Genomic DNA, 25,020 nt, shown 5'->3' with positions numbered 1-25,020 from the left:
TTATGATAGGGAACTATCCATAAAAGTCAATTGACACTTGTTTCCATGCTCGTTCTAGCCAATAATTCATCATTGACTATGTAAACACTTTTATTCACATAATCACTCAATTAGATGACATGCACGCCACTTATAAATAGTGTTCACGTTTCTCTCTAGTATAATACTCTAATTATCAATTTAACTTCATGAAAATGGACTCTTCACTCGACATCATAAGGCCTTCACTCACCTTTTTTTTCATACATGGTTTAAAAAATAAGATTATCCATCCTCTCAAGTAAAATTTTTTTTTTGACAGCTTGAGAGATATCTCATCCTTAACTACTTAAGCACTCATACAATAGTATCTAACATGAACTCACTTTGGTCTAGTTTTCATTCACTATTATTGTGCAGGAAACACTTCTTCACTCTTCACTAAAGCTTTGTTATTGTTCTGAAAAGAATAAGCACAATGTTGATTGTCACACCCAACATCGCAGTGGTTCTAAAAATTATCTTGATTTATGAAAAAAGAACAGATATTTGGCATCTTGTTCTTTTAAGAAAAATATCTTATTTGAGGAGTCGACACCTAGTATTATAGTCACTAGAAATCCTAACTGGTCAACAAAGATTCTATGATTCGAAACTAGTTATGTAAAAGGAAAGATATTATCACCCCTTAAACGTTCTGCCTAAGGCAAACTGCATTGTTGGTTCTGTCTTCAATTGCTAAACATTTATTCGCTTATGCTATTATAATTTGTTTAGAATATTCCTGACTTTGGCGCCAGTGAATATTCGAGCTCGAATAATTCCAACTCTAGCGCTGGTAAAAATTCGTAGCTAAGAAAAAAAATTAGATCAATATTTTTTATTCCCTACTCTAGCGCCAGTGAATAAATAAACAAAAATAAATTTATTTTTACGCATGCACATATTTTTTTTTCTAGCTAAATAAAATAAAATACAAGGAATATAAATAATATAAATTTAAACCGGTATTTTTATTCCTAACTCTAGCGTTAGTGAATAAACCAATAAATTTATATTATTTTTATTCATGCATGCACATTTTTTATTTTTTCTACTTTTTTTTATTTTTCTGTTTTTTTATTTTTTTATTCTTTATTTTTTTGGGCTGGGCCCAACTCAACCCACATGGGATGGGCTAGATCCAGCCAGCCCAGCCCGGTCACTGGCTCGAGCCAGTGACCCTGCTGGGCATGATGCACACAGTGTGAAGGTAATTAAATTACCTTCACACTGTGTTCAATGTTTTATTGAACACAGAGAATAAAACTAGAATGGGTGTACTTGCTTTTGGAGACGACAAAGATGGTTGCATCGCGGTGGTGCCTCCCGTTTGCGTCTGACCTTGCCTTCTGCTTTCCTTTGCTACCGTGCCCACCGCCTTTTCTGCTTTTTTCTGTGTTCCTCTGTTTTCTGCTCGTTCATGGCCTCCTCTGTTTTTGCTCGTCTTCTCTGTATTATCTCTGTTCTCGCGTCTTGTGGTGTTCCCAGTGTTACTTCCTCTCCTCCGCTTTGTTCCCTTTTCTAGTTCTCTGTCCGATCTTCTCCATTCAAGACGGAGACAATGGTGGTGAAAGCACGAGCTGCTGCTGGTTGATGGACCAAAATTTTCCCTTGTTCGGTTTCTCTCCATTTGTCTCCCCCGGTTCTGTGATTCCTCATTTTCTGCCATTCGTGGCTCTGTTTTTTCTCTTTCCCTCTCAGCCCCTCAGTTCTGCCCTTTTTCTTTTCTCCCTGCGCTCTCTCATCTTCTCTGGCTTTATAGCCAGAGAATGCCAAGCATTTGAAATGGCTTCCACCCTTTACTCCAGCAACGGCTCCTGCGAAGAAGATGAACAACGCTTTTTCAAACGACGCCGTTTTGGAATATGAGGTGGCCATTTTTGTTTTGACCCGTGAAGTTTCGAAACTGCTATAATTAAACCCCTGGTTTAAACTGTAATTTTCCCTGCATTTCGGCTCCTTTTACAAGTTAGTCCTTGGACTTTAATCTGTTGTAATTGTGCCCCCAATTAACCCCAAACTTTGTTATTTCTTCAATTAAGTCCCTGATTTCATTAATTTAATTAAATCCAAAGTCCAATTAAGTCTAAAACTTACCAATTCTCCAATTAAGCCCCTGATTGGATTAATTAAATTAATTCTAGGCTTAATTAAGTCTCAAAACTCATCAATTCTCCAATTAAACTCTTGATTGGATGAATTAAATCAATTTCAAGCTCAATTAAGTCTCAAAACTTATCAATTCTTCAATTAAACCCTTAATTTGATTAATTAAATTAATTTCAATCTTAATTAAGTTTTAAAATTTATCAATTCTTCAATTAAACCGTTGATTTGATTAATTAAACAAGTCAAAAATTTAATTAAATCTTTAAACTTCCAATCATGTTGCCCTTAACCCAAATTTTAATTCGTTCTTCGTTTATTTCATTTGTATTATTTTTTTTCATCATCATTATTATTATTTTTTTCATCATTTTTCTTTTTATCATTTTCAGTAAATAAAATTAAAATAAAAGGGTCAAAAATTAGGTTATGACATTGATAGTAATATGTTCACGGGAATCATGTATATTTGGCTCTTTGTTGGCTATAAAAGTAATTCTTTACCTCAAAAACTCAACTGAAAACTGATTGCATGTCTTGGCTTTAAAGAATCACACTTTATGCTAATTGAACAATTTCCCAGATAACATTACACTAGCGATATAAAGAGAACTGAAGGTAAAACACCTATCAGAGAAACATAAACACCACATATATATCGCAAAAGATCTTTCTTCACCTTGGTCCTGATAGTAGTGATGGCAGAAATGTGGTAGTACTGCCCAGCACTGCCTCTCTTCTTATTGCTGCCATTGTTGTTGCATTCTGAAGGCAATAGTCTAGGTCTGCTTCAACACCCATGGTGCCCTCTAAGACCTTAACCACGGTTGACATGCTAGGCCTCCTGGTGTGATCACTTTGCAGACACCAAATAGCAACCCTCATCATCTCCGCAGCTTCTAACCTGTGCAATTGCATATCCTCACAGCTATTGTCAACCATATCAATCAATTGATCCTCCTGTGCCCTCTTCATAAGAATAGGGAGCAAATGCATGCACTCAGGCTGTGACCTATCCAGATTTTTCTTTCCGCAGACAACTTCCATGACTACGATTCCAAAACTATAAACATCTGCCTTCTCTGTGATGACTGAGCTGAATAATTCAGGAGCCAAGTACCCAGGAGTTCCTCTCATTGTGGTCACCACTTGACTTTGATCCCTGTCAATCAACTTAGACAAGCCAAAATCAGAGATCTTAGCATGCAGATTTTCATCCAACAAAATGTTTTGTGGTTTGATGTCTAAGTGGACTATTCTTTGTCTGCATTCTTCATGGAGATAGGCCAGCCCCTTTGCTACATCCATGATAATGTTTCTTCTAGTTTGGAAGTCCAGAGGATGTAGTAGTGGTTCCCTGCAGAAAATCCACTTATCCAAAGACCCACAGCACATGAACTCATAGACTAAAAGCGTGTGCAATTTATCAGCACAGAATCCAATTAGCCTCGCCAGGCTGACATGATGGATGCTTCCTATACTTTTGACCTCAGCCAAGAATTCCTTCTGCCCTTGGCCTAAAGCATCTAGGCGCTTTACTGCAATTTTTTCTCCATTTTCTAGAATTCCTTCAAAAACTGATCCAAACCCTCCTCCTCCAAGCTTCTTCTCAAAATCCCAAGTTGCCACTCTTAGTTCTTGGTATGTGAATCTCATGGGCATTCCTGATAGTTGATTCAAGTCTTCCATTCCTTCCTCTCGATCTCTTTTCTTCCTCCAAACCATAATACATAGACCACCAATTAAACTCATAACAAGGATGGCTCCAATAGTTGATCCTGCTATTATTTTAGGATTGATAGAAGATGTAGGATTGATAGAAGATGTAAAAGCACTTCCATTCTCTCCATCATTAGAAGTTTTGATGAAGGCATTAGAATGGTAACTGTTTCTTTCCTTACCATCACCCGTTAGTGTAAGAACTGGTGAGGGCAAAAAACAATTCCCATGAGAATCATTAAAGTAATACTGAAATAGAGCAGCGTTGCATGAACAGTTTTTCAAACATGCATCTTTACAACTCTTCATGTCTGTTCCTTTCAGGACCGCTGCCTCAGGGTCAACATAATTGAAATAGTAGACATCTTCCAGGGGAAGAAGAGAATGGGATTTTGGATTTTCACATGTGGTTGGACTCATCTGCCAGCAATTGTAGTTGCCTTGATCATTTGGGGTATTGGCTCGAGCAAATCCTGCTGGGCACGAGCACTGTCCATTTAAGCACATCCCATAATTACCACAAGCTGTTGGGTAATCACATGCACTCATATCTGTCAACAGATCAACCCCGTCGATCATGTTGCCATCATAAATTCTGAGATGCCCATCAGGATCAAATTTCATGTAAGCCGTCGCTGAGTATTTAATGGTGCTTGTAAGCATTGTATTCGGCTCATCAGGTGAAGCTGACATTATAAGTAAAGCAAGATTACCAGAGGATTCATCATGACTTAGTTGGAGGCTGTCTATGCCCCCCAAAACTGAGAATTTGAAGTACTTTTGTGGCGCAGTAGCTTGGTAAGAAGCAAACAAACCTTGTAGGATCACAGAGAGGCTGAAGACACCTTCAGATCTATTAGTTTTCGAAACACTTGCCACCAGCTTCTGTCCTGCCACTAATTTGTTCCCAAGAAGCAGTACATCAGAAGGATGATCAAATGAATTCCAAACAGTCTTGTTATTGACATCATAAAGCTCAAGGTTTCCAGTTTCCATCATCCTCACACCCGCAACAGACATGCTAGATGTGTTAGAAGACCAAACGAAAGTTCCATCAGCATCTCTCAAGACCAAATCTCCATCTGGTAAAAATTGTAAAGTTGCGTTCTCACCAACAGGCCTGTTTCTGTTCGCTAACCATAAGGCCTCCGGATCATCATCTCCAGAAACTTCCGATAGCTTCCATATTGCAAAATAGAAGGAATTCCGGTCCTTGGAGTGAAATCCACAAGAAAAACCAGCTCCGTGCATCATGATTATTTTATATAGATTATAAGGCATGGCTGATATGGGATCATTATTCGTCCATGAAGTGGACACATGTGCTGTATTACTAAAAGATTGCCACACAGTCTTATTATTGTGGTCTTGAAGCACAAGCATTCCTGTTTTCATCATCTTTATACCTGCAACAGACATGCTAGACGTGTTGGTAGACCAGACTAAAGCTCCATCTGCATCTCTCAGAACCAAATTTCCTTCTGGAAGTAACTTTAGAGTTGCGTTCCGTCCAACAGGCTTATTTTCATTTGCCAACCATATGACATTCTGAAGAGTGAAAGAATAACTATCATCTGCATAATATGTTACATGGAGTGATAATACTGCAAAATAAAAGGAATCATTTTCCTGGTCTTTGGAGTGAAATCTACAAGCAAAAGACCCAGACTCACTCAACAAGATCATTTGGTAGGAATCAAAGCCTCTCGCTGGAATGGACAAATTGTTTGTCCATGATGTGTATTTTTGGTGCTCTGGAGTAATAAGTTTGAGCTTCTAGGAGGTATGCAGGAGATAACATGATCAAAAGCTGCACTAGCAGGATATCACTCAAAGGCCATATAGCCATGAGCTCTGCTATTTTTGTTTGGTATTACTCTGGAATCTAATACAGATCAATAAATGCTGTTGCTATACAACACCAAATGAACGCAGGGCAGCGGCAGCCATAGGACTTAGGAAGCTTTCCTGTTTTTGAACACAAAACGTGATGCTATTTGCCCCATCAATGAAAATTCTTTAATTTCCCCGTCCTTATTACCAGCCATGGATAGCGGACATGTTTACCCTCAAGAGTTTACGATTCTTGTTGTACGATCTCCTCGCAATACCCATCATGACTTTTCTTTTAACTTCAAGTAATTTTACGTGAGACAAAAAAAAATAAAAATCCAAGCATTATCTTCCCATTTGGAGCAAATGAAAGTGACATTGGAGAATAGGTTCATACTCAAGATTGAATTGATATTAAATATGTCAATTTACATATCAAACATACAAGGCATATTGAAAGTTTTTTTAACGTGTTAATTTCTTAATTTTAACATGTCCCGGAAGCACATCTCGCTCTCACTTTTCTTTTGGGGTCTCCACAATTTGTTGCAGAGAACAATACAATTTTATTTAATGTGTTGATTTCCTAATTTTAATAAATATTTAGTTGTTCTTTATGTTAACATTATGTTAGTTTTACATTACTATTACTTAGGCAGAATATTATTATATCAGTTAGAATTTGTTATAACAGACCACAATTATAGGTTCTTTCCGTAGAAGTCAAGGAAGGCTTTATACTACCTACTACTATATAAAGGCAGGTGTATTGATGAATAACTCACTTGAATATACTGAATACAAAAGTTATGAATGAAATTCATACAGTGAAACACATTTTATCATGGTATCAGAGCCCAGAAAAGCACTACTGATATATTTTTCCCCTTGAAATCTCCTTCTTGATTAAACTTTCTTTTCCTGTATCATATCTTTCTCAGTTTTCTACTCTGTTTCATCCATACATTCTTAAATACTTCCTGCAAAGAACGACTTAAAGATCTTCTCTTCTACATTCTAAACTTACAATCTGTTCTTGAATACTTTCTGCAGTTTGATCTTGAAACCTCTCCTTGAATATTCTAAAACTTGCAATCTGTTCTTGAATACTTTCTGCAGTCTGACCTTGAAACCTCTCCCTGAGTATTCTAAACTTCCAATCTGTTCTTGAATACTTTCTGCAGTCTGATCTTGAAACCTCGTATCATATTGAAATCAAAACTGTCTGCAATCCTTTTGTCTTACAACCTTTCTTGCATCCTGAGATCATCTTCTTGAAAGAAAACTGTCTGCAATCTTTCGTATCATATTGAATACTTTCTGTTTCCTATCATTCTTGTTTGTTTTTCCCTTCCATGATGAATGATAAAACACCAGAATCAACACCCATTATCCATGTACAAATTGAAAACTCTGGATTCACAACCAGTGTTATCCTCACTGAAACTAATTACGATGTATGGTCTCAGATCATGGAAATGCAGATTGCAGGAAGAGAAAAGCTTGAATATATTATGGGCAAAACACAACCACCACAAGATACTGATGCTTCTTATTCAAGATGGTACGCAGAGAATCAAAAGGTTAAAGGATGCTAACATCTATGTCACCAGAAATCATGAAAAGATACATCAGACTACGTACTGCAAGAGAAATTTGGAAAGCCTTGTCTAAAGCCTTCTACGATGGATCAGATGAAACGCAGCTCTTCTCACTTAACCAGAAAGCCTTCTCCACGAAACAGATAAGTCGACCATTATCAACATATTTTGGTGATCTTATGGAAATCTTTCAAGAACTTGATCATCGCGACAAAACTGAAATGAAAGACCCGGATGATGTTATTACTTACAGAAAATCTGTTGAAAGGTTACGGGTGCATATTTTCTGGAATGGATTGGATGCAGAATTTGAACAAATTCAAGGGGAAATTCTTAGAAAAGATCCGATATTGGATCTTGAAGAAGCCTATTCTTATGTACGCCGTGATGCTGTTCGCAGAGCTACATTGATGAATGAAACTGGAGCTGGTCATGCTGAATCATCTGCAATGATGGCACGACGAGCTAAGCCTAGAATATACAGATCACATGGCCCTACCATTGAACAAAACCGAACATCAGAAACCCAGAATAGCAGCTATGAAATTGGAAAAGGAAAATCAGAATATATCTGCACACATTGTGATGAGACTGGACATACAAAACTGAGATGTTATGAGCTGATTGGGTATCCAGAATGGCGGGATCCTGCTAAAGCTCCTCGTAAACGAAAATCAAAACCAAACACACATGCTTTAGTTGCAGTGGCAGATCATCGAGTGGCAGATCATCCTTCAACAATGACCAGCCCCACGACTCAAACAGAATCTATGGCAGAACACCCTTCATCAGTCACAAACGAAGAAACTGGTAAAGTTTTTCATACTTGCACTCTTAACAGTAGAAATGAATGGATAATTGATTCTGGAGCTACTGACCATATGACGTTTGATAAGTTGTGGCTTCAATCCGTTAAACCATCAGAACAGTATATTATATCCTCAGCAAATGATACCTCATCATCTGTTAATGGGGAAGGTTCTGTCACCCTTACTGAAAATATAAATCTTGATTCCGTATTAGTTGTTCCAACCCTTAATTATAATTTACTTTCAGTTGCTCAAATAACTCTTGCTTTGCAATGCATTGTTATTTTTTGGCCTAACCTTTGTGTTTTCAAGGATATTCGAACTCGGAAGACAATTGGTTATGGTACTAGAAGAGGAAAGCTCTATTATCTGGATTTAACACCAGCAAGTTGTCAGCAAATGGCTAAAGCATTCTCCATGAATAAATCCGCTGCAAACTTTGAATCTACTACAAACTCTGATATTTGGTTATGGCATAAACGTTTAGGTCACTTATCTTTTGGATATTTGAAAAAATTAATGCCGAAACTCTTTGCTCAGTTACCTGACACAGAATTTAAATGTGATGTCTGTGAATTGGCTAAAATCCATCGGGTTTCATTTCAAAACAGCATGCATAAAAGTCCAGCACCTTTTATGGTTGTGCATTCAGACGTATGGGGTCCAGCAAACACTTGCTCCCTTAATGGTAAACGATGGTTTATTTCCTTTATTGATGATCACACACGTATGACATGGATTTGCCTAATGAAATGCAAAAGTGAAGTAAGTTCACTATTCAAACAATTTCATAACATGGTAGCCACACAATATAGTTCTGCAATACAGGTTCTTCGTAGTGACAATGGTGGAGAATTCATCAATCAGGAGTTGAAACAATATCTAATTAATCATGGAATTGTTCACCAAACCACTTGCCCGTACACTCCTTAGCAAAACGGGGTTGCAGAACGTAAGAACCGACATCTTCTTGAAGTTGTTCGAGCTTCTTTATTTGAAGCTCATATGTCAACTAAATATTGGGGTGAAGCTATCACAACAGCAACATATATTATCAACAGAATACCCTCAAGCACATTAGGATTTCATACCCCATTGAGTGTTCTTCAGAAGAAAATAAAATCTCCTGCTGTGTCACATTTACAACTGAGAGTCTTTGGTTGTACAGCATTTGTTCATATTCACAAACCATTAAGGAATAAGCTGGAACCACGAGCACTCAAGTGCATATTTGTTGGCTATGCCCAGCATCAAAAAGGCTATCGCTGCTATCATCCACCAACTCAGAAACTCTACATCACGCTGGACGTTGTATTCCATGAAAACAGAATGTATTACTCTGATGTTGAACCTTCAAAACAGGAGCACGACAAAGGTAACTGGCAGACATGCTATGATGACCTATATATTACAAAAGATAAAAATTCTAGTAATACATCCTCGCATGGAAATGATGAAGAAAATATAGAAGCAAAACCACAACAAACCATTGAAGAAAACCAAATAGAGGTACTGCAACAAGAAACTCAAGTACCACTTCAGATGACTCCTGAGTCTGAATCCATAAATAAACCTCAAGTAAGTTCTGAAACTCAACTCAAAATTCTACCCCACAGAACCACGAGAGGAAAACCCAAAACTGCGTATGAACCTCTTCTCACCTCTAAACCTCATTATCCTATGAGTAATTTTGTGTCCTACCACAGATTATCAAAGGATAATGAAACTTTCGTAAATCAAATATCTGCTGTATCTATTCCTAACAGTGTGCAGGAAGCCATAACAGATTCAAGATGGAAAGAAGCCATGAACGAAGAAATGAGATCCCTTCAAAAAAATTCCACATGGGAAGTGGTCGACCTCCCTGCAGGAAAGGTACCGGTTGGATGTCGGTGGGTGTTTACCATTAAACATAAAGCAAATGGCATCATTGAAAGTTTTAAAGCAAGGCTCGTTGCCAAAGGGTACACTCAAACTTATGGCATTGATTATATGGAAACATTTGCACCGGTGGCTAAAATAAACACTGTTCGTATCCTATTATCTCTGGCCGTGAACTTTGATTGGCCCTTATATCAACTTTATGTAAAAAACACCTTCTTGCATGGGGATCTCCAAGAAGAAGTATATATGAAATTACCTCCTGGATGTATTATGCAAATCAAAGGAAGCACAAAAGTATGTAGATTAAAGAAATCCCTATACGGGTTAAAGCAATCTCCAAGAGCTTGGTTTGGGAGGTTCACTACTTTCATGAAATCCATCGAATACAAGCAAAGCAACTCTGACCATACGTTATTCTTGAAGACAAAAAAAGAAGGAGAAATCACAGCTCTAATTGTATACGTTGATGATATGATAGTAACTGGAAATAATCCTGAAGAGCAGAAAACATTACAGAATCTCCTTGCCCAGGAATTTGAAATGAAATCTCTAGGTCACTTAAAATACTTTCTTGGTATTGAAGTATTAAGATCGAAAGAAGGTATTTTCTTGTCTCAACGAAAATATGCTCTAGATTTGTTAAAAGAAACAGGTATGACAGCCTGTAGTCCTGTCAGTACTCCTATAGAAGAAAACCTGAAACTGAGCATACATCCACAACAAATTCCCACTAATAAAGAACGTTATCAAAGACTAGTGGGAAGATTAATGTATCTTGCACATACTAGACCCGATTTAGCTTATGCTTTAAGTGTAATTAGTCAGTTTATGCACTCCCCTAGTGAAGAACATATGAAAGTTGTCACCCGTATCCTGCGCTACCTGAAATCATCTCCAGGTAAAGGAATTCTATTTAAAAAGGGGGACAATCTGAAGATTGATGGATATACCGATGCTGATTGGACAGGGTCAATACAGGATCGAAGATCTACATCAGGATATTTTACATTTGTGGGTGGCAACTTGGTCACTTGGCGAAGTAAGAAACAAGAAGTTGTGGCCAGATCCTCAGCCGAAGCTGAATACAGGGGAATGGCCAAAGCAATATGTGAATTATTATGGATAAAGAATTTGATGCAGGAATTGCAGGTTGAGCAGATAAGTCCTATGAGATTGTTTTGTGATAGTAAGGCGGCATGCGACATTGCTCATAATCCTGTCCAACATGATAGAACTAAACATGTTGAAGTTGATAGACATTTTATCAAAGAAAAATTGGAGGCAAAGATTATCGAAGTTCCACATATTCGATCTCAAGATCAGCTTGAGATGTGCTGACAAAAGCAGTATCCAGTCAAGTTTTTCATACCAGTCTTGACAAATTGGGCATGAATGATATCTATGCACCAATTTGAGAAGGGGTGTTAACATTATGTTAGTTTTACATTACTATTACTTACGCAGAATATTATTATATCAGTTAGAATTTGTTATAACAGACCACAATTATAGGTTCTTTCCGTAGAAGTCAAGGAACGCTTTATACTACCTACTGCTATATAAAGGCAGGTGTATTGATGAATAACTCACTTGAATATACTGAATACAAAAGTTATGAATGAAATTCATACAGTGAAACACATTTTATCACTTTATACAAATTTTTTTTTAAGAAAAAAAGAGTAGATTGTGCATAACTGCCTATGAATTTGTTCAAAAATCAAATAATTCTTCTAGCAAATTTAGAATTAAGCTGGTATGTGCTCCAAATTTCATTGGAAATCACTCGATAAATCATGACACTTCATTGACCATATACTATAAATAATAAATATCATTGATATTTTGTGCAGTGCTATTCCCATTCCTTAAGTTTTAATCTCACTCCATATATAATTTTATGGGATGACCAAATTAACCTATCTTTTTTTTTAGTATTTTTCATACATACCATAACATTATTCACATATAATATCTAGAATTGGTATCATTATTTTAGTATAAGAGAAGAAATTGATATCATTGTACTAATTGTAATTAACCAACGTTGTAAATAAACAGTGGCGGAGCCAGAGTTTTATAAATGAGGGGGCAAATTATTAACAAATATTATATTATATAGACATGCATTAGAAATTAATTCGAAACAAATATACTAACTCATATAAAGTAAAATTAATTTAAAAATACTTTTAAAATAAGAAAACTTACATTATAATTGTTTTCTTTGGGTTTTTATAATAACAAAATTCAGTTGACTTACATAATAATTGTAAATTTTTCATATAAAATTCATAGTAAAATACACATTAATTCATCAAAATCCATTTCACACCCCATTACTATGTAGCATGCTATATATAATGCATGGATATGGATCAGGATTGATGGTCTAAATTTATCATGACAAATCATTTTTAAAAACAAAAAAAAAAATTTCTTTTTTTTTTTTTAAAAAAAAACCCAACATGCACTGATTAAAATCAAGCTTGTACGCACGCGTTAATTCTTCTCCAGCAAAACACAAATTGTTTGATGAAAACAAAAAAGAGAAAAAAAACAAATAAAATATGAATTTTTCAATAATAAAAAGGAAATTAACATCATAAAAAGGACCAATCTCAAGCTAAAACAATTTTAATTTTGTAAATATCAATCTTTACTTGTTGACAACAATTTGAATGTTTGCTTGTTTATCTCGTGAAAAAGTTTAGTTTCATATCATAATCAATTCAATTAGAAATGATATAACCTTTAATTAATTCAAAACAATCAAATAAATACCTATTGTTCAAAATCTTGCAGTCTAATTCACTACCATTTATCTTTAATTGATTCAAAATATTATATATATCAAAACCTTTAAATTATTATAAACCCTAACATTTTTAATAACTAATTATAAAAAAATAAAACTAAAATTAAATAATAAAACAAATAAAAAAAAAGAAAATTTGTTACCTAAAGTTGCCAAACTGACTTGAAAAAAAAAAAATTGTATAAGGAAGAGAGCAACTAAAAAAGAGTAAAAAAGCTCTTGAATAGTAAGCGAAAAAAAAAAAAGTTTGGGGAAATGAGAAATGAGCTGGGGTGTTGCATATATATTATATATATTATTTATTATATTAAGACACAAGTCAACAATAATAACTATGTATGAACCCCTCACCATATTATTATATTAATATTTTAATGTATTCCGTGTCAGATTTCTCTAATTCCAAAGAAATTGCATTTAAATATGTGCAATAAAAATGTTTCAGATTTTTCATCTTTTTCTTATCCTTGACGGGTCAGTATAGGTCAAATATTTTTTAAAAAAATTAAAAGGGTAATTGCTTTTTTTACTCTTACGTGGCTCCATCACTGTAAATAAAGATTAATATTTTTTTTCTCCATAAATATTTGGAATTGGATTAACAGCAGAAGGAGCGAGACCTAGTGGAGTGGGAGTTTAAAAAAAGTGGGTGATTGTGTTACTTAACTTTCTTGACGCGGAAAATAAATAAAATGTTTCTGTTTACAGATTTCAGTTATAAGAGCAGAAAAAATCCAAAATAAATAAATAAGAGGTCGAGAATAATACTTAAATAGTCCTCGTCAAGCAATACGGCTTGCAGCCATTATTGACCCAAAAATACAAGGATTGACCGGTGATAACTACTTTCGTTCCCAGAGTCGTCGGCATTGGGTCCTTGCTCAGTTTCTTGATTAATTGTACCCATGCTTGGTCACGGCCACCTGTCGTTGGATAATGACCCTGATACTATTTTTATCAACTAGTTTCCACATTCCAACCAATGAAACCAGATTTTGAGCACGACTATTTGGAAGGCTAGCTTTTCCTTTTGAATTTTTGCAAGAGAACAATCATTTATTTTCCTGTTTAGGAAATGTTTGCAAATATTCTATTAGTTGTTTTTTAAAGTGTTTTTCGATTGGAAATACATTAAAATAAAAAAAATAAAAAAAAATAATTTTTGACATCATCATATTAAAATGATCTGAAAACACCAAAAAAAATATTAATTTGAAGCAAAAAAAATTCTATTTTTTTCAATAACGCTTCTGAAACATAAAAACAAATAAGGCATAATAGCCTGGGTTATGCACCATCATAGCAAGGGATAGCCCTCAACAACAGTACTAGATGTTTGGTATTATAACTAAAAGTGATTTTTAATTAAAAATATATTAAAATAATATTTTTAAAAATTTTTAATATAAATATCAAAATCATCCAAAAATATCTATCTTTCAACTAATATCATCATGCTATTTTCTTTTATATGAGCTCAATTGGCTTTTTAGGCTTTATCTTCCTTAGCAACTTGATAGAATGTATCCTTCACAAGAGTTTGGCCCATTCAATCATAATTTTCCCTCTACAAATGTTATCCATGGTCTTAAATGTGATAGTCATTGTCTGAGTATTACAACGTGATCAAGAGATTATCACTCATCCAAGAGTGTGAGCTTACCATTTACTCTAACCTAGCAATCATATGTTACTACTCTATTAGTCATTAGCTATTCGTCCAAGAGTTTAACTAGCTTTCCATTTTAACCATAGAGGAAGCCTTAATTTGCTCTTGTCTTTATACTTTGAGTATTACAATATCATTAAAACTGCATCACTCTTACAAAAGTCTGTTTGTCTAAAAGCCTAGCATACATTCCACTTTTGCCTAAATCATTTGCTTTTTATTTAATAGTTTATCTAGCTTTTGAATTGTAATTTATTAGATCTCCACTAATGTTTAATAAAAAAAAAAGAGAGAGAAATTAAGGGACATAATATGATTACCATTAAGGACACGAGTACTAGGTTAGAAAAAGGTCAATGTGATAAAGGGGTTGCTTACCAATAAGACTTGAGTCCAAACTACTAGAGTGAGTGAAGCTGAAAAAAATAATGCCTAATGCTAGCCAATTATTGGATTATTGTGAGATGTTGTCCTTACAAGATCAAATTGCATTCTAAAATCAATATGGAGATATAACTCAGTTGCTTAAGATTAGAGTGCAACACTTATATTTCTAAGCTATGATAGGGTTTTGGGATCCAAAATACAAGTGTTTCACCTTTGACATTATAGATATCATTCTCACCCTTGATGAATACGATTCTCTCTTGGATTGTTCAAAATTAAACTTGGAGTATTTCTATAAACCAATAGACTATACTCTATCAAATTATATTTGGTTGACTAAAATTAAGTAAAAAATGGTTGAAGAAAAGATGACTAAGTGGGGGTTTCAATCAAGGTTGGTTCTAGAATACATCAAAGCCTATATTTAAGAAGAGATTTCATGATGAAAAGAATGAGATTCGTTTGAGAATTTTAGCTTTGAGCATTTAAGATCTAATTCTTTTCCCATTGAAAAAAGGTATGATCAACTTTAAGTGAGTATTTACTCTTAAAGTTAATCCAACAACAATAATTTTAACTAAGACCTTTTTATCGCTGAATCACTGCTCTCATTTTAGTGACTTAGCTCGGCTTAACTTTAGCTCTACTAAACTGGTTTGGCTATGTGTTGACCCTAAACTACTGATGGGGTATGTGGGCCTCCTAGTAATATGGTATTGATGTCATGTTGACATCACAATAAATTGTTATTGATGTGTGGAATTAGGTTGCATCATTCAAGAAGGTTATTAGGTTCAAGTCATGTTGATTGTTGTTCAAGTGAAGATGACATTTAAGGAGAGTTTCACAGCATTCTTCCTTACCGACACATATTAAAGCATGTATCATTGTTCAACATCTATTTTAAGCTTTGTTTTCACCATTAAGTTCATATTGGCCTCCTCGTTACAATGGTATGTTCAATATATATTTTTGACCTCTTTTATTTCTAAGCAAAAAAAAAAAAAAAGCCTTATGTTTTTTTTTCAAAGCTTTGATACTAGTTGTTAAGATCAAGAAATTGATTCCTATACATTAAATGCAATATTTTTATATAGTTTTACAATTGCCTACATCCCTTAAACAACTCATTTTATTATATAGAGAGAATATAAATTACAATAATTAAGGAGAAATACTATCACTCAACTCCCAACATGTGTCTATAATTTCTTCACATCTATTTATCTTTCTAAGTTTACTTGTTGATGCTCTTAATGCATCTACCTTTATTGTTTTTGCTCAATCTAGTGCATATTTTGTTCTTATAAACCCTCTCTAAAAACATGGAACAAGCTTCTTTATGTTCAATCAATAATGGCAGCCACCTGCCTCTATATTTTGTCAATAATGAAAGCCATCATGCACCCATGTTTGATTCTTTCCATTTGTATCCATACTCAACAAGTTTGGGTTCGGGTTTGGATAGTAAAGACAAAGTTAGGTTTAGGATTAGTAATGAATATTGCTTTACCCTACATGAAACTTGACTTGAAATTTTTTTATGTTCTTAAAGTTTGGAAAAATTCCATCCATGGCATTATCTATATATAAAGATAATGAAAGTAGTGGAAACAATTATCGACTTAAATTCTTTGGCTATTAGCTCTAGACTAGACACGGGCACACGCTATGCTACGAGTCTATATTTTTTCATAAAAAAAAGATGTTTCGGTGTTGCAAGTGCATTTCAAATAAATAAGAGAAATCATTGACTCAAGTTATAACACTGAATGAGTTTAATATGTTTGTTTTATTTTAATTAGATGATAAAAGAAAAGGCTATGATATTAATCAAACAATTTTGAAACAAAAATGATCACAATACCTTGGAAAATAAATCTATGGAAGCAAAAAAGTAGATAAAAAGAGACAAAAAAAAAATGGATTGAGTCAACAAACGTTAAAGAAAGTAACAAGGAAAAAAAGTAATTATATAAAATGATCTAAAATAAAAAAATAATAATAATTAAAACAATAAGGGTGAAAATTGAGAGAAACAATAAATGAGAGGGCAACTAGAATTTCTCGACTGGAGTATTAAATTAAAAAGAAAAATAACTCAAACAAAAAAAAAAGTAATAAGGACAAAATTGAAAAAAATAACACATTGTGAACTTGGATTGAAAGGTGGGAATGAAAAATAATAAAATTTTAATAAAAGGGTTAATAAAAAAATCAGAAATCAAAAAAATAAGGACCAGTAAAAAATATATACACTTGACAAATTAAAATTGAAGGACTAAATCGAAAAGAAATAAAACTTTTACAAAAAGAAAAAAGACACAAATTTTAGATTGGAGGGTTAAATTAAAAAGAAAAATAACTCCAACAAAAAGGAAAAATAATAATAAATAATGATCAAATTGAAAACAGTAACACAAAATAAACTTGGATTGAAGGGTGAAATTGAAAAAAAAATGTAACTTTTACAAAAGGAACTAGTGAAAAAAATAAAAAATCAAAAGAATAATGATCAAATTGAAAAACATAATATGTTACAAATAAGAAATGAAGGAATAAATTGAAAGAAAATACACTCTTATTAAAGAGCCAAGGAAAAACATAAGAAATCAAAAGAAAAAAGACCGAAGTATAAATATAAAAAACAAAGAAGACCAATAAGCAATGTTTGGAGGAAGAGCGAGAAAGGAAGGAGAAGAAAAAAGAAAAACTCATCATCAACAAACCGCTCAACTATCGATGACACGCATCATACTAGAAGAAAGATAAAATGATGACACATCAAACAACAAGGTGGAAAGACAAGTTCCACCACTAGGAGGCGCAACACGCACCGCCCGAAGTGCGTTGGCGCCTCTCAAGCACCAACAGCTTTTTAAAATTTAATATTATTTAATTATGGTAAAATAAAATAATTCCCTTGATAAAAAATAATAAAAACAAACTTAAAAACACATAAATACCCCTTCACCAAAAGCTTTTATTTTGTTGACTTAAAGGGCATTTAAGTAATTTTAACATGCACTCAAATATAAAAAACTGATAATACCCCTAGACTAAACAGATATAATCTTGTCTTTAAGGGCAATTTAGTAGTTTTACTATTTAAAAGACCCTAATACTCTCCTAAGCAAGGTCATTTGTTATTTGAATCATGGTCAAAATAGTAAATTCATTGTTGAAATCCATGGTGAAATGTGTCTTCTGCTATATATATATATATATATATATATATATATATATATATATTATATATATATATATATTTTTATTGTTCCTAACCCTCATTTTATTTTAGTTTATTCCTTTGTATAAGTACTTTAAAACTACTTTTTTTTTTCTTTTTTATCCAATAATTGATTAGTATTTTAATCAAATTTATCTTGGAATTTGGATTTATTATGATCTTAGTCCAGATTTTGTTAGCTTTATTAGTACATTTACTTTGGAGTTTTGATTGGATACTCTTTTAGCTAATTCGTTAAATAAATTCATTGGTTTCTTTTATATTTGTATTTTATTGTACTAGTCGAATAACAGGTACTTGAATGGACAATTAAAACATAATCGAGTTAAGTTGGGTATCTAAAATTTATATCTTCTAGGTAAAGGGTTGGGTTTGAATAATAGTTTGTATTTGAATTTATTTATGAGTAATATCAAAACCCAGCCTATTAAAAAAAAAACTCTTAATAAAACATTGGATCTCATATTAATATTTATATTTAAACATTACAAAGTCAAAATATCTTTTCCTACCAAAGTTACAATCATATTATAATTTGTGAGTTCTTTTATCTAAAAAAAAAATTTAAAATAAAATTTATATCTAATACAAATACATAAAATGTATGATATGAACAAAAATTGTATTTGAGGCTCCTTTAAGTTTTAACATAATAATATCATCATTATAGTTTTTAATATTTGTTTTATTTTAAAGAATTCATTTGTATTATATGTGAAAGTATATGCGAGCAAATTATTAAGGATATACTAGTACTTATATTTAATATTGAAAAATTTAAAATACTTCTCCTATCATGTGAGAACTATCTAAAGAAGTTCTTTCTTCAAATGAAATCTATATGCAACACAAATACATAGGGTATTATATTATTTTCAATTTTTTTCTTTGAGTTTTGAAGAGTTTTTTCAATATATATGAGAAAAATATAAAGATAAAGACACAAATAAAAATATAAAATTGTGAGTGCTCCTTTTCATTCTTTGATCTAATTAATATACATAATTCAAATTCCTCAACAGTTCAAATACAAACAAAGGGAGTGCCAAACCTTTTCTTTGTTTCTGCCAAGCCTCCGATGTAGATAAAATATTATGATGCACAGAAATAGATTGAAATGTAGGTCAAATCCTGCAAACATTTCACAGGGGAGGTGGGTTTACACGAGTGACATCTAGGGGTTGAAAAAAATAGTCTGTATCATGCACTAATGCAGGTTTTACTTACAAGCCAAACAAACTTGTGAGTGATGGAGTTGACGTGCACTATATGCAGATCCCAGAATCACCAAACTTCAAAGTAAGGTTCACTTTAAATGTAATCAATGGTGGGGGTCCTAGCAGCCAGTTCTACCTGATGGACATGGTTAGCTGTTGGAAGAACGATGGGAAACCTTGTGATGGAAATGTTACTTCAGATGTCACTCGATACAGCGAAATGATCATAAATCCAAACATAAGTTCATGGTGCCATCCAACCAACCTCAATGTGTGCCCTCCTTACCATACATTTCCCGATGGAACACGTATCCATCGCAATGACACTGCTCGCTTCCCTTATGCCGCCTATCACTTGTACTGTTCTCCGGGGAACGCAGAGCATCTTGAAGTTCCTTATAGTTTGTGCGATCCCTATAGCAATCCTCAGCCTCAGGAGATACTACAGATTTTGCCACATCCAGTTTGGGTTGAGTATGGATATCCTACCAAGCAAGGTGAGGGTTGGATTGGTGACCCGAGAACTTGGGAACTTGATGTTGGGAGGTTGTCGCAATCACTTTACTTCTACCAGGTTTGCTTTTCTGTCTTTCACTTTTCTCTTATGGATTAAATGGCCTTAGCACAGATTCAGAGCTTCAAATTTACTAGTTTTTTCAAAACTCGAAGTCACTAGATATAATCCTGCATCCTAGAAACGGAAGGAAATTTGTACAGAGGCCGAAAGGAAGTGACATGATGAATTATTAAAATGGACAAAGCTCTTTGACATGAACATGTGGCGGCTATTACTTATTTTGCAGGATCCTGGGACTTCTCCGGCTAGGAGGCAGTGGATGTCCATTGATTTAGGAACAGAGATATTCAAGGCCCCTAATCAAGTTGCTGAATGGACTGTTAGTGACTTTGACATCATTATACCTGAGCAATGAGTAGCGATTGGCGAAGAAAAATTGCAGCTTCAAGAACAAAAAAAAGAAAAGAAAAGAGGTTTCTGGGGAGGTAGCTTCAATTTTCCATGCTAAGTCAACACAATTCAATCAAATGCCTTCGATATGATTTTTCTGAAAAGAATCAGCACAAAGTTGATAGTAACAAGTTAACTGGAATCATGTATATTTGGCTCTTTGTTAGCTATAAAAGTAATTCTTTACCTCAAAAACTTTAACTGAAAACTGATGGCATGTCTTGGCTTTAAATGCCAGAGAAGTTATAATCATTGCAGTGATATACTTGGAGCTAGAATTTACTGAGTAGTTATTTTACTTGTAGTAAGCAGCTAATTGTAGCCAGCAGTTTCTTGCAGTTTTTCATGCTTTCCTGTCACACTTTATGCTAATTGAACAATTTCCCAGATAACATTACAATAGCGATATAAAGAGAACTGAAGGTAAAACACCTATCAGAGAAACATAAACACCACATATATATCGCAAAAGATCTTTCTTCACCTCGGTCCTGATAGTAGTGATGGCAGCAATGTGGCAGTACCGCCCAGCTCTGCCTCTCTTCTTATTGCTGCCATTGTTGTTGCATTCTGAAGGCAATAGTCTAGGTCTGCTTCAACACCCATGGTGCCCTCTAAGACCTTAACCACGGTTGACATGCTAGGCCTCCTGGTGTGATCACTTTGCAGACACCAAATAGCAACCCTCATCATCTCCGCAGCTTCTAACCTGTGCAATTGCATATCCTCACTGCTATTGTCAACCATATCAATCAATTGATCCTCCTGTGCCCTCTTCATAAGAATAGGGAGCAAATGCATGCACTCAGCTGGCTGTGACCTATCCAGATTTTTCTTTCCGCAGACAACTTCCATGACTACGATTCCAAAACTGTAAACATCTGCCTTCTCTGTGATGACTGAGCTGAATAATTCAGGAGCCAAGTACCCAGGAGTTCCTCTCATTGTGGTCACCACTTGACTTTGATCCCTGTCAATCAACTTAGACAAGCCAAAATCAGAGATCTTAGCATGCAGATTTTCATCCAACAAAATGTTTTGTGGTTTGATGTCTAAGTGGACTATTCTTTGTCTGCATTCTTCATGGAGATAGGCCAGCCCCTTTGCTACATCCATGATAATGTTTCTTCTAGTTTGGAAGTCCAGAGGATGTAGTAGTGGTTCCCTGCAGAAAATCCACTTATCCAAAGACCCACAGCACATGAACTCATAGACTAAAAGCGTGTGCAATTTATCAGCACAGAATCCAATTAGCCTCGCCAGGCTGACATGATGGATGCTTCCTATACTTTTGACCTCAGCCAAGAATTCCTTCTGCCCTTGGCCTAAAGCATCTAGGCGCTTTACTGCAATTTTTTCTCCATTTTCTAGAATTCCTTCAAAAACTGATCCAAACCCTCCTCCTCCAAGCTTCTTCTCAAAATCCCAAGTTGCCACTCTTAGTTCTTGGTATGTGAATCTCATGGGCATTCCTGATAGTTGATTCAAGTCTTCCATTCCTTCCTCTCGATCTCTTTTCTTCCTCCAAACCATAATACATAGACCAACAATTAAACTCATAACAAGGATGGCTCCAATAGTTGATCCTGCTATTATTTTAGGATTGATAGAAGATGTAAAAGCACTTCCATTCTCTCCATCATTAGAAATTTTGATGAAGGCATTAGAATGGTAACTTTTTCTTTCCTTACCATCACCTATTAGTGTGAGAACTGGTGAGGGCAAAAAACAATTCCCATGAGAAACATTAACGTAATACTGAAATAGAGCAGCGTTGCATGCACAGTTTTTCAAACATGCATCTTTACAACTCTTCATGTCTGTTCCTTTCAGGACTGCTGCCTCAGGGTCAACATAATTGAAATAGTAGACATCTTCCAGGGGAAGAAGAGAATAGGATTTTGGATTTTCACATGTGGTTGGACTATTCGGCGAGCAACTGTAGTTGCCTTGATCATTTGGGGTATTGGCTTGAGCAAATCCTGCTGGGCACGAGCACAGCCCTTTGAAGCACAGCCCATAATTACCACAAGCTGTTGGGTAATCACATGCACTCATCATATCTGTCAACAGATCAACCCCGTCAATCATGTTTCCATCATAAATTCTGAGATGCCCATCAGGATCAAATTTCATGTAAGCCGTCGCTGAGTAATTAACGGTGCTTGCAAACGTTGTATTCGGCTCATCAGGTGAAGCTGATATTAAAAGTAAAGCAAGATCACCAGAGGATTCATCATGATCTAGTTGGAGGCTGTCTATGCCCCCCAAAACTGGAAATTTGAAGTACGTTTGTGGCGCAGTAGCTTGGTAAGAAGCAAACAAACCTTGTGGGATCACAGAGAGGCTGAAGACACCTTCAGATCTATTAGTTTTCGAAACACTTGCCACCAGCTTCTGACCCACCACTAATTTGTTCCCAAGAAGCAGTACATCAGAAGGATGATCAAATGAATTCCAAACAGTCTTGTTATTGACATCATAAAGCTCAAGGTTCCCAGTTTCCATCATCCTCATACCCGCAACAGACATGTTAGACGTGTTGGTAGACCAGACTAAAGCTCCATCTGCATCTCTCAGAACCAAATCTCCATCTGGTAAAAATTGTAAAGTTGCGTTCTGACGAACAGGCATGTTTCTGTTTGCTAACCATAAGGCCTCCGGAATATCATCATCTCCAGAATATTCCGACTGCTTCCATATTGCAAAATAGAAGGAATTCCGGTCCTTGGAGTGAAATCCACAAGAAAAACGAGCTCCGTGCATCACGATTATGTTGTATAGATTATAAGGAATGGCTGATTTGGGATCATTATTCGTCCATGAAGTGGACACATGTGCTGTATTACCAAAAGATTGCCACACAATCTTATTATTGTGGTCTTGAAGCACAAGCATCCCTGTTTCCATCATCCTCATACTCGCAACAGACATGTTAGACGTGTTGGTAGACCAGACTAAAGCTCCATCTGCATCTCTCAGAACCAAATCTCCATCTGGTAAAAATTGTAAAGTTGCGTTCTGACCAACGGGCCTGTTTCTGTTTGCTAACCATAAGGCCTCCGGATCATCATCTCCAGAATATTCCGACTTCCATATTGCAAAATAGAAAGAATTCCGGTCCTTGGAGTGAAATCCACAAGAAAAACCAGCTCCGTGCATCATGATTATTTTAAATAGATTAAAAGGCATGGCTGATATGGGGTCATTATTCGTCCATGAAGTGGACACATGTGCTGTATTACTAAAAGATTGCCACACAGTCTTATTATTGTGGTCTTGAAGCACAAGCATTCCTGTTTTCATCATCTTTATACCTGCAACAGACATGTTAGACGTGTTGGTAGACCAGACTAAAGCTCCATCTGCATCTCTCAGAACCAAATTTCCTTCTGGAAGTAACTTTAGAGTTGCGTTCCGTCCAACAGGCTTATTTTCATTTGCCAACCAGATGACATGCTGAAGAGTGAAATTAACAATAGCTCCTGCATATGTTTTGTTGAGTGATAATACTGCAAAATAAAAGGAATCATTTTCCTGGTCTTTGGAGTAAAATCCACAAGCAAAAGACACAGACTCACTAATCAAGATCATTTGGTAGGAATCAAAGCCTCTCGCTGGAATGGACAAATTGTTTGTCCATGATGGGTAATAATTTTGTGCTGTGGAGTAAGAAGTTTGAGCTTCTAGGAAGCATGCAGGAGATAACATGATCAAAAGCTGCACTAGCAGGATATCACTCAAAGGCCACATAGCCATGAGCTCTACTATTTTTGTATGGTACTACTCTGGAATGGAATACAGATCAATAAATGCTGTTGCTATACAACACCAAATGAACGCACTGCAGCAGCAGCCATCGGACTTAGGAAGCTTCCCTGTTTTTGAACACAAAACGTGATGCTATTTGCCCCATCAATGAAAATTCTTTAATTTCCCCGTCCTTATTACCAGCCATGGATAGTGGACATGTTTACCCTCAAGAGTTTACGATTCTTGTTGTATGATCTCCTCGCAATGCCCATCATGACTTTTCTTTTAACTTCAAGTAAACATGAGACAAAAAAAATAAAAATCCAAGCATTATCTTCCCATTTGGAGCAAATGAAAGTGACATTGGAGAATAGGTTCATACTCAAGATTGAATTGATATTAAATATGTCAATTTACATATCAAACATATACAAGGCATATTGAAAGTTTTTTTAACGTGTTAATTTCTTAATTTTAACATGCCCCGGAAGCACATCTCGCTCTCACTTTTCTTTTGGGGTCTCCACAATTTGTTGTAGAGAACAATACAATTTTATTTAATGTGTTGATTTCTTAATTTTAATAAATATTTAGTTGTTCTTTATACAATTTTTTTTTATAAGAAAAAAAGAGTAGATTGTGCCTAAGTGCTTATGAATTTGTTTCAAAAATCAAATAATTCTTCTAGCAAACTTAGAATTAAGCTGGTATGTGCTCCAAATTTCATTGGAAATCACTCGATAAATCATGACACTTCATTGACCATATACTATAAATAATAAATATCATTAACATTTTGTGCAGTGCTATTCCCATTCCTTAAGTTTTAATCTCACTCCATATATAGTTTTATGGGATGACCAAATTAACCTATCTTTTTTTTAGTATTTTTCATACATAACATAACATAATTCATATATAATATCTAGAATTGGTATCATTATTTTAGTATAAGAGAAGAAATTGATATCATTGTACTAATTGTA

At 34.8% G+C, this 25,020-nt stretch overlaps 4 protein-coding genes across 4 annotated transcripts; 2 read left to right on the top strand and 2 right to left on the bottom strand.

The window, feature by feature from the left end:
- Window positions 1-2,669: 2,669 nt before the first annotated feature.
- LOC118063058 (G-type lectin S-receptor-like serine/threonine-protein kinase SD2-5) lies at window positions 2,670-6,031 on the bottom strand. The gene is made up of 2 exons (XM_035076967.2): window positions 4,662-6,031; window positions 2,670-4,532 (listed from the first exon to the last, which is right to left on the bottom strand). The coding sequence occupies exons 1-2, from the start codon at window positions 5,530-5,532 to the stop codon at window positions 2,803-2,805; spliced, it is 2,601 nt and encodes an 866-aa protein (XP_034932858.1). The 5' UTR covers window positions 5,533-6,031; the 3' UTR covers window positions 2,670-2,802.
- A 1,239-nt stretch (window positions 6,032-7,270) lies between these two features.
- LOC140955550 (uncharacterized) lies at window positions 7,271-8,540 on the top strand. Its single transcript, XM_073408950.1, has 2 exons — window positions 7,271-8,090; window positions 8,402-8,540. Exons 1-2 carry the CDS (start codon window positions 7,271-7,273, stop codon window positions 8,437-8,439), a joined length of 858 nt encoding a protein of 285 aa, XP_073265051.1. The 3' UTR covers window positions 8,440-8,540.
- Window positions 8,541-19,366: 10,826 nt separating this feature from the next.
- On the top strand, window positions 19,367-20,326 carry LOC118063043 (uncharacterized). The gene is made up of 2 exons (XM_035076953.2): window positions 19,367-19,888; window positions 20,118-20,326. Exons 1-2 carry the CDS (start codon window positions 19,367-19,369, stop codon window positions 20,244-20,246), a joined length of 651 nt encoding a protein of 216 aa, XP_034932844.1. The 3' UTR covers window positions 20,247-20,326.
- Window positions 20,327-20,521: 195 nt separating this feature from the next.
- Window positions 20,522-24,297, bottom strand: LOC118063057 (G-type lectin S-receptor-like serine/threonine-protein kinase SD2-5). The gene is made up of 2 exons (XM_073408893.1): window positions 22,609-24,297; window positions 20,522-22,479 (listed from the first exon to the last, which is right to left on the bottom strand). The coding sequence occupies exons 1-2, from the start codon at window positions 24,038-24,040 to the stop codon at window positions 20,762-20,764; spliced, it is 3,150 nt and encodes a 1,049-aa protein (XP_073264994.1). The 5' UTR covers window positions 24,041-24,297; the 3' UTR covers window positions 20,522-20,761.
- Between the last annotated feature and the right edge of the window lie 723 nt (window positions 24,298-25,020).

The sequence above is a fragment of the Populus alba genome, chromosome 4 (genome assembly GCF_005239225.2).
Source record: "Populus alba chromosome 4, ASM523922v2, whole genome shotgun sequence".
Taxonomy (NCBI): Eukaryota; Viridiplantae; Streptophyta; class Magnoliopsida; order Malpighiales; family Salicaceae; genus Populus; species Populus alba.
The sequence above is the reverse complement of the archived record's forward strand: the minus strand, read 5'-3'. Positions and strand labels throughout refer to the sequence as shown.

Excerpts from the sequence above, each read along its gene's own strand:
- LOC140955550 (XM_073408950.1), top strand. The coding sequence starts at position 7,271 with ATGCTAACATCTATGTCACCAGAAATCATGAAAAGATACATCAGACTA. Across the intron at positions 8,091-8,401 it reads AGTCACAAACGAAGAAACTG|GATATTCGAACTCGGAAGAC; the intron begins GTAAAGTTTTTC and ends TGTGTTTTCAAG.
- LOC118063043 (XM_035076953.2), top strand. The coding sequence starts at position 19,367 with ATGCAGATCCCAGAATCACCAAACTTCAAAGTAAGGTTCACTTTAAAT. Across the intron at positions 19,889-20,117 it reads AATCACTTTACTTCTACCAG|GATCCTGGGACTTCTCCGGC; the intron begins GTTTGCTTTTCT and ends CTTATTTTGCAG.
- LOC118063057 (XM_073408893.1), bottom strand. The coding sequence starts at position 24,040 with ATGGCTATGTGGCCTTTGAGTGATATCCTGCTAGTGCAGCTTTTGATC. Across the intron at positions 22,480-22,608 it reads CCTCTCTGTGATCCCACAAG|CTTCACCTGATGAGCCGAAT; the intron begins GTTTGTTTGCTT and ends TTTTAATATCAG.
- LOC118063058 (XM_035076967.2), bottom strand. The coding sequence starts at position 5,532 with ATGATCTTGTTGAGTGAGTCTGGGTCTTTTGCTTGTAGATTTCACTCC. Across the intron at positions 4,533-4,661 it reads CCTCTCTGTGATCCTACAAG|CTTCACCTGATGAGCCGAAT; the intron begins GTTTGTTTGCTT and ends TTATAATGTCAG.